This window comes from Pygoscelis adeliae, unplaced genomic scaffold (genome assembly GCF_000699105.1).
Source record: "Pygoscelis adeliae isolate BGI_AS28 unplaced genomic scaffold, ASM69910v1 Scaffold42, whole genome shotgun sequence".
Taxonomy (NCBI): domain Eukaryota; kingdom Metazoa; phylum Chordata; class Aves; order Sphenisciformes; family Spheniscidae; genus Pygoscelis; species Pygoscelis adeliae.
In genome coordinates this window covers 1164214-1173903 of record NW_008824283.1, presented here as the reverse complement: position 1 = coordinate 1173903, position 9690 = coordinate 1164214, and the positions used below count along the sequence as shown (strand labels likewise).

General features: G+C 43.4%; 1 protein-coding gene across 1 annotated transcript in view; it reads left to right on the top strand.

The window, feature by feature from the left end:
• ERGIC1 (endoplasmic reticulum-golgi intermediate compartment (ERGIC) 1) overlaps window positions 1–7177 on the top strand; it is a 72269-nt gene extending 65092 nt beyond the window's left edge. The window contains exon 10 of the mRNA XM_009318553.1: window positions 4766–7177. Within this exon, the coding sequence (XP_009316828.1) occupies window positions 4766–4873 (108 nt within the window). The 3' untranslated portion in view covers window positions 4874–7177. The remainder of the gene's footprint in view (window positions 1–4765) is intronic.
• Window positions 7178–9690: the final 2513 nt, after the last annotated feature.

The following is a 9690-nucleotide window of genomic DNA, read 5'->3' as shown; positions in this document are numbered from 1 at the left end:
ACACATAGGTTTCTTACACATCTTGTTGGGGGTGAGGGTGTGGAGATGTTTTTAATGGGAAACAGTGTTTGGAAAGGATTGACAGCTGGCATTATTCTTTGTTATGTCCGTTGCTAGCATTGATTTACTGCTAATATGCCATTGTAGGCATATAAATAGCATCTTTTTGGAATTTGATACCGTGCTTCAGAGTTTACATAAGGAGTCCACAGAGAGGCTTTCCTCACTGATTGCCACAATGACCTTTTGGATTTGAGATGGCCCCAGATAGAATTTTGCCCCATCCTGTCTGTAAAGTTAGCCAGGCGCGTGCTGGCTGCTAGACTGCTGAAGAAGAGTTTTACAATTGATTTTTGTCTGCTTCGTTTGGTCTTATAAATGGCTGTAGTCTCAAGCAGCTCACTTGGGGCCATTCCAATTGAACGTCCTTCCTATGGAGACGTGGATGGCACTGATACCTGCAGTAGCTGTTACGCAGTACATCAGACAGGTGTGGCATACCCTTTTCAGATGTGGCTGACTTAGAGGCAGATAGATCCTTGTTACAGACGCTATACCGTGGCTATTGGTCTGGACCATCTGGCCCTGGTACAGATGACCTGATTTGCTCTCATTTAGGCTAGGAATGTTTTACGGGTAGGGCAGCCTTGGCTGTGTATGTGCTACACTTAAAGCTTTACAGCGTTCAAGGTGGCATTGAAAAGGTTGGGGGGGGAGCAGTGCTGCAGCGGATCAAAACACCTTTTGTCCTAGGTTTCCTTGCCCTGTTTTGATGACATGATCTGTTCCGTTGTTCTTTCCACTGCTTTAGCCCCTTCCTGTATCTCCAGCGTGGCCTTTTGCATCACAGTTGCTCCGGAGACCAGTTAGCGATAATCGGCACTGGGCTGAGGTCCAGACAGAGATTGTGCTGGGGCATCTGGAGTCGTTGCCGAATGGAGCTGGCCATGGAAAGCATCAGCTTTTTCTGAGCAGCAGCTGCTTAATTTAAAAACCACAAGAGGGGCTCTAGGGTAGGGGGGGGGATCACCTGTGACTCCTTTTAGTGAGCAGATTGTTTACTAGGGCACCCGTGTGGTTTTCAGTAAATTTAAATGTCTCCTGGGGATGGGGGAGGATCTGTGGGCTTGAAAGAGACTTTAGCAATTAGAGATGTAACACAGTGTGTGGCTAAGTGTGGCTGCCTGTCAGGGGAAACGGCGTCAATGTTGGAGGGAAGGACACGCTGCGGAGGGATGATGCCGTGTGGAGAGATCAGATGAGAGAGGGGTGTTGGCTGTTCAGCAGAGAGCCAAAGGAATCTCATTCTGCTGCTGGAAAGGTTATCTGATGCTCTGTTAGTAATGAGTTTGCCCCAAAAAAACTTCAGCACCGCTAAGAGCAGCATTATAGCACCATAGCAGTGTTCCCAGGTCTTCTGTGTTCCCAGCGGACCCTATCCAACTCATGCCTGCTCCTTGGGTTTTTGTGGTACAAAGAATTGTCCTAATTTTCTGTACCATGTGAGAGGTGCTTCCTGTGCAGGACAAAAGGCATTGGTTTAGCATAGATTTTACTTTACATGTCACGCTTCAAAAAATTCAGCACTAAATAAGATTTTTGTATTGCTTGTGGGTCAGTGCTGCTACTGTCACTGTGCTGTGAGTTTGCCATGGATCCTGGAGTTAACCACAGACACCTGGCACAGTGTTAAACATAGTAGTTTTTAACTGTTAAACCATACTGCTTAAAATCAAGGCATCTCCCATGAAGAGAAGTCATTCATGGCCACGTGGTTGAGGTTATGGAGCAAGGGGGAAAGTTCCACTGCTGAAAATTTATGAGTTCCTGAAAGTGGCCAAACTGAAAGAAGGTTTTATCATGAGGTCAGTCTAGGGGCTGGGAGGGGAGAGCAGGCAGAAAACAAGCCAAAGTTCTGGTGAAGCATTCAAAATCCAAAGAAAAGAATAGAATTTTTTTCCTGATATGAGAGGACTCATCTGCCCTCTAGATATGAAGAAAATTGAAGTGGAAGTAATGGGGGGAAAAATGGTTTCAGTGAGAATTATTTCAGCCATGGGACCTGTTACTGACAGGTATCATAGACTCAGTCCTGTGGCATTTTAAAAACCAGGACAGTGTTGTTCTACAAGATGTGCTGCAGGTCATCCAGAAATCTCTTGAGTGGGATTAGGAATTACCTGGGGGTCCTACTGGTCCCCTCTGTCCTTAAAAGTAATTCTCAGATTTTAAGATATCCCAGAGGTCCACACTCTCGTACCTGACACTGCCTTTCTTGTCATCTTCCTTGCAGCCTTGCCTCCTCCTATCCACTCGTGTTTTCCTTTAGACTTCAGCCTGCATCCCAGCCACTAACCTATAATCGTACTGTGTTCAAAACTCTCATGTGTACCCCACATTGCGTGGTCTCTCACTGCTGTAATTATTACACTTCTATATTCCATTTCCTTCCTCCTTAATGGTTGGGCGAGTCAAACTGTAACCTCATGGAGCCAAATGCAGATCATTCCCAGTATAAAACTCCATTAAATATAAATAAGTGCATGATGCCTAACTTCCACCAGTGCTGCTAAGGAGCAACGCTCCATACATACTAGAACTGTGCTGATAAAGAAACGCGGTGGTGCAGCTTCTGTGCTGACCTAGAGACCAACCCTGCTGCTGCCTTTTTTTTGTCACAACGAAACAAGAGGGCTGTGTGCATGCTGGGAGGCAGGCTCCAAGCGAATGCCAGGTGTGTGTGACTCACAAACACTCAGCAGTACAGAGCTCTGCAGATGAATATATATTTTTTTTCTATTCCCCACCCTCTTGCACTGCTGCACTGAAATCAGATTTTCCTACCATATGATGCAAAACCTTATTGTTGGACGGGTTTTCTGTTGTTTGTGGTGTAACATCTCCTGTCAGCTGAGTTGCTGTGGACTGAAATAACCCAACTCCATTGCGGTCATTTTCCCTGAAAAGTCACCCTGCGTCATGCTCCGAGGGATAACAAGGAGGGAGGCACAGAGGGCAGGAGCCTGGACTTGTCCCCTGAAAATACTAACTTTGCCTCAGGCTGCTGCTGCAGTTTTTGAAGCCTTCATCTGCTGGAATGCCAATTGCCCTGCAAAAGCCACGTTTACTGCAGCTCCTCATTTCACCAAGCTCACTAAAGACATGTATTCTGGTTATAAATACACATGTAAATGAGTGCTTTATTTCTTCCTGCCTTCACTCACCGTTAATGAACTGTTTGTTCTGCTGCCACCGCTAACTCCCTGCCGAGCTGAACGCTGCTGCTCTTATGTTACTCTCTTATCTGTAACTTTGCCCGTGGGGTGTAGTGCTCTGTGGAAGAAGAGACATGGCACAGTAGGTCTAGTGTGGCACTGGTTCCCTTCTGTGTCAGTTGTATTGCGTCTCCCTGATACCCTGCTACATTGGCTTACTGATTTTGGGTTCCTCTCTCTCTCCCTTGGCTTCTAGCTCACAGCAAAATCCCCCTTTTCCTAAGCAGGCCCTTCTCAGAAGATAAGCTCTGTATCTTGTCCCCTTCTCACTGACCCGGTGTCTCTCATTCTCAGAGCCACCTAATCCTACACAATGTAAAAGACCAAATTAAAAGAGCATCACAGTTATGAAGTCAAATATGTGGGAGTTGGGAAATGCCAGGTCCTGTGTAATCATAACTTGGCTGTTAAATGTTATTAGGTTACATTATTGTGTATCATACTTTCCATGTGAACCCTGCCTTGTGCAGTGCGTGGGGTGGCACCCTGTGAGCAGCGTTTCTCCCCATCCTACAGTATTTGACTGCTAGCAGGTGGTTTGTATTAATCCAGTCCTGAGTACAAGTCATATGTTTCCACAAGGACTCCGAGACGGCTATTGTCATGTTATTGAACCCTTCAAATGTGTTTTCCTTCGCAGTTTCCCTGGGAGGCAAGTTTGGCATTGTCCCCATTTCATAGATAAGGGAATTGAAGCAGTGTGTTGCAAAGTCCATAACTGGTGCCCCCTGATTTTGGGTGCTCCAAGCCAAAGTACCTTCGATTTGACATGTCAGAATACTTTTGTGTTTTTCTAGCACTTGAGAACTGAAGTAGGCTGTTACGCTAATCAGGAGATTAATTTTTTCCCTAACTCTGTTCTTGAAAATGATTACGTGTTTTTACTGGTGTTTAAATAATTCAACACGAGACATCTTGCATGGAAAACTTCGGCCCACAAAGGGTTAAGTTGGCAGTGCTTTTGTAAGCAGCCCTTGTAATGGAAAGTGTTAGACAGACTTAGCTGTAGGTGTCACTGGTGGCTAGGTTTCTCTGTTAGTCACTGTCCTTCACATGCTATTTAAGTGTCTTTTGCCTGTTTGCAAATGCTGTATCTTGTGAAATAGGGAAAAGACTACAAGGCCATGGCATTTAAAATAGAAAACAGTAGTAGGAAGATATGAGCAACACAGCTTCTAGAAGGCTTTGTTAGGTGGAGTTTAGCCCAGAAAGGAACAGCATTCATGCTGTAGGCTCCTAGGAGCTGGGGTTTATGATTGGCTCAGGCTATGATGAGTTCAGGATAGCACTAAGTTATTCCACTGTAGGGAATGGTTTTCCTGAATGAATGATTTTCATGTAATCACGTCCCCAGTACTGCTACCCAGTTCTTACTATGCTTCCAGAAGATACCCCAGCAGTAGGCACTAATATCCTTCCCCCCAGTTTCAAGCTGCGTAAAATTTTCCCTCATCACTGACAAAACTGTTTCCTCTCTCTGTACATTTCAGATATGTGCTATCATTGGAGGAACATTTACTGTAGCTGGGATCCTCGACTCCTGCATTTTCACAGCATCAGAGGCCTGGAAGAAGATCCAGCTGGGGAAAATGCAGTAGTGGTGAAACTCTACCCTAGTCTCCAAGGACAGGAGCAAAGATTGAGAAATCTACCACTACCTGTTTTTGTCTTTGTTTTCTATTTGATTGAATCAGTAAGTTTTTCTCTAATCAGGCTGTTCAGTGAAGACGTCTTCAACAAATCAAAGAAATCTCCATGCATTTCAGAGCTCTGAGAGTGAAAAATCAATGGAATCAGGGTGTGGATTTCGATTCTCTCCCCCCAGAAAGAGAGGTTGAAATGCCATGTATGAAATACACTGTCAGATCTAAGTAAGGATGACAGTCTGTTCTCTGGGAGGTTCCTATGGCAGTGTACAAACTAGGTAGTAGATTGCGAAGAGTTGAGCTGTCTTGTGGCACTTTTTGGAATTCTGTTGGATTTGCATGATTAGACAATCGACTTTTGTGTAAAGCAAAATTATACATTAGGAAGAAATTCCACCCGTGGTGCCAAAAAAGTGATGTATCCGTTGGAGAAGAATGGAAAGTGTTAGTCCCCGTAGCAAACTTTAGAGACAGAGGGCAGAAATAACATCAAGAAGTGTTTTGTACTTTTATTGAAAGCTCATTTGTTCAGATACAACCTTTCTAATGAAATGAGCAAACGAGAAGAGGAAGCCTTCCCCCAGCTACCTTCTCCTGGGAAATCTATGATCCAGGCAGTGGAGGGCCTTTCTTTTACTCTGGATGTAAAAGTGGTTTCATTTCTTCCCAGAAACTGAATATCCAGTCTTGTGTTTACAGGTGGCATGAAGTAAAAACCAAACTGAGCAACACAGTTTTATGTGGCCTTTGCTTTGAAAGGGAGTAGTTGTCTTTACAGCATTAGCTTTTATTCTTTCTTATGTTTTTTAAACACAGACCACCCAACAGTCTGGATTCTGCACTTCTGCTTTATTATTATTATTATTATTATTATTTTGAAAAGGGGTTGTATATTCTATGTGTTCAGAAAAATGGTGCAGTCTTCTGGGTGGATGATGAGCACAGTTTACTGTCTTGCTTTGTGTGTGTATATTGAATACACCTGTCAAACACGGGAAGTCTGTCTTGTCAGGGTTTAAGGTGCCTCCCTTTTCCTTTAAAACTCAGTCAGGCATCTGTTCTGAGCTAGACTGACACTGTTCACCCACAGGTACACCAGTAGCAGGGCAGGCATTCCCACAAGCTGGCCCCTGCTAGTAGTTGTTTTGTTTTATTCCTTAAAATGGTACCTGAGCTTCCCTGCCCATTCATTCAAGCCTTGTCTTCTGGGGCCTCCAATAAATGGAGGCGTGAGGGGAAAACTACTGCCAGGTGTGGCTTGCATGTAATGGTAGCCATGAGTTCACTAAAATTAGACCAATACCCACCAGCGCATTTTCCATAGCCTCCTGAATGTTCCTTGAGTAGTAACAGTTTCTGCATGCTTTGTAAATGTCTGAACTGAGGATACACAAATTTTAAGTGTTCCAGGATGGATAAAAATCATAAAATAAAAATCTTTAACTCAATCAATGCTGTAAATTCTAAGACGGGTCTAGGATTTCTCTTGGATAATATCTACTGCCCACTGCCCTTTCCTGGAGGCAAAAGTATCCAAACGTTATGCTGTAATAATATGAATCTTTTAATGTTCAGTGTTAATGCTAGAGTCAGATGCATTTCAAAAGTATTCCTAATACATGTCTGTTGAAATTGTCTCGTTGCTTTGGAAGTAGGGAAGGTAGCCAGTTTTATCCACACACCAGAAAGAAGGAGCCAACCACCCTGCCCCTGCCATCCTCTGCCCTGTAGTGACTTCAGCCAAATTACAGCATTGGAATTTTTTCCCTGTTCTTACTATGGACTGATTGCTATTACTTTAGGTGTAAACTGGATTGTGTAACTTCCTGTATCTGTTAATGTATGGATAGATTTTATACATTTTTTTCCATTTACAAAAATCAACTTGAAAATGAGATGCTTGTCTTCATTTCGGTGCGTGCGTCCGTGTGCCCGTGAGCGATACCTGCTGGATGGCAGCGGCTGCCCGGTGGGAGCCGGGATTTTCCATTGCAATTGCTTCTCTTGCTGGCTGAAGGATTCTCTCTAATCCACTGTGACCAGCTGAAGCTTACAGCAAAAATGTCCTGGTTTTTCCTCTTGAATTTGTTGAGTCTCTGCTCGCAGCTTGTGAACCCAGTGGATTACAAGGATGTCATTTTTAATATCTTAGCAGTCCATCCTTCTCCTGAGCTGTGCAAGAGAAGATCTTTGTAGCACGGTGGATTGTACTGTTAGTTTTCTGAAATTTCTTCCCTGGTACAATTTCTTCAACACGAACAAGCAAAGCTGGTTGCAGATTCCTTGTGTCCCCTGGCGTGTTATTTCTGCCCTTCTCCCCATCCTCTGTCTGAATTAAACGCTGCCTTCTGTGCAGTCCAGGCCAGTTCTCAAAACCAGACCAGTGAAATTGTTTGGCTTTTTTTGGAAATAACAGATGCATACTTCAGTGTGCCTGCTTTCTCTGCCAAAAAGTCCACTGCAATAACCTAATAAATCACATTTTTTTGCTAGATGTGGAAACCAAATTGTACTCAAGTTCTGGCAAAACTCTGCTGAAGAAACAGTCCGCACCTTAGTTCTTTAAACCAGGTCTAAGCCTTTGAGTGCTGCCAAGCCAAGGCTACCTGCTGGGTCTGCTGTAAATTGTGGCGAGCTTGTCCTTCAGACGTGGCTGGCTTGGGTCATGTAGTGATGCTGCATCGTGTGTTTACAGAAGAATCTGCTCTTCATCTCTCCAAATGTGAAAGCGAGGTAGTTACTGTTGTAGCAATCCTGCCCCGTGCATACATGTCTCATTAGATTTCACTTTTATTTTCAAACACTTTCTAGAGACAAAATGAGCTTAGCTTTTAAACATCAATGCAAACAAAAATAATTTCAAGCCACAGTGGAAGGAAAACCATCGATTGTAGGTGTTCATCCATATTCCTGACTTTGCTCGTTCCAGTCAGTATTTTGACAGAAGTATTTGTGGTTTTCCAAGAAGGACATCCCTGTAGGAAGTAAAATATTTAGAACTTGTATATATTCCAGTTTAAATAAGTCCCTCTAAAGCTGCACTCCATCATATGGTGAGAACTTGTGATGTATGATGCTTTGCAATGGTGGAGTTAAAATCTTTAGTTCTAGGGAAAGCTGTGCTTAGGTATATCCTAGGCAGTATGTGGACTACTGAAGATGACTTTTTTTAAAAAAAAAGGAAATGGGGTAAGAAAAAAATCGGAAGACATGCATTTGTGAATGTTTGATCTATCAAATACTTGCATTCAACTACTGCTCTGTAAGAAGTGAAATCTGCAGTGTAGATGGTAATGTCTGTACTTAATTTCTGAATATTTCTCATTTAAAGTTGTTTTTTATTTGCGTGACACACAAACTGGGCTGAAAATGACTGTGATGAGTATCTGCTTTAGAATAGTTGTTTGAAGTTTCAGATGAAATATGTCAGTGAGGTATTTCTCAATAGTCCTTGGAAGAAGGGAGAGAGGGGCAGGGGAGGGAGGACGTAGTCCTGTAGTACGTTATGGCGATGTTTAAAGCACAAGTCTTTTGCAAATTTTTACAGTGGAGATTATTAAGGAGTTCTGGCATTTATCTTTTAATTTGCAACCTTATGTTAATAAAATATTAGCCTTTTTAGTTCTATAATTAAAAATAAAACTCGTGTTTTGATTGGCTTCTTGTTGTACTACTATTGCAAAATCAATCTAAAAGGGCTTTTCTCTTTTGTTTTTAATTATTGTTTCAGTGATCTAAGTGTTATCACACAATGAAATCACTGTAAGCCAGGTCACTGTGTAGAAAGTTAACACGAGGCTCTTTTGTAATTGGCACTGAGTCATGTCTGGACATTCAGTGCCTGGTTTTGAACAGTACCAAGTGTCCTAACCTCCCTTTTTTTAATGAGAGGTGAGTGGACTGTGCTTGGACCTTGCTGGGTTTGGCTTTAGTCACTGTTCCACTTGGTATATAAAATAGCCCGGGTTTTGTTTCCCCCCCTCCTTTAATTTACTTTTCGCCTTGCTTCACTAAGTATTTAGAAATAAGTGTCTGAGGCAATTATTAAAGATTAAATAGCAAAGGGTTACAACACAGTGAATTTGGGCACTGTATACCTGCACCATATTTAGAAACCAATTCCTTTTAAGTTCTGGTATTGCTTACTTACAGACTGGTGTCTGCTGTACATCATCTTCATGAAGGAGGAGATCCTACCCACTTCCAGTTAATCTCAAGTACAGGTTGGAACTCGGATTTCTGGAAGTGACAGGATGGTGCTGAAGGTTCCTTACTCTGCGTAAAAGATGAGCAAAGGCACTGGGAGAGGCGTTTGTCCAACTCTCGGCCTGCCACAACTCAACAGCGCGGAAACTTTTCCAGCCTGTCTTTATAAACCAAAACCCAATCAAGCGTCGGTGCTGCTTCTCACCCGGTTGATCGGTTCATTTCTACCAACAACATGTTCTGCCATAAATAATTTTCCTTGAGAATAAATTAATCTGTGTCCTGAAAAAATGCAATAGCACCAAATCTACCTGAAATGCAAGCAGTGTGTGCAGGTGAGTGAGTTTGTGGAGGCGGGGATGCGGGTGACAGCACACACAGGCACAGGAGCAGGTCCCGGGCAGAAGCCCCAGGACACTGGTCTCCCTTTAGGCGGAGGGACGTGGGCTTTCTGAGCTGGGCTGGAGGGAGGCAGCTGGCTGGAGGTTTCTCTCTTCATCCGCGTTCGGGGGGGGCTGGATTTGGAGAGAGGTAGCTGCTGCGAAACAGCTCTGACTTTGGAC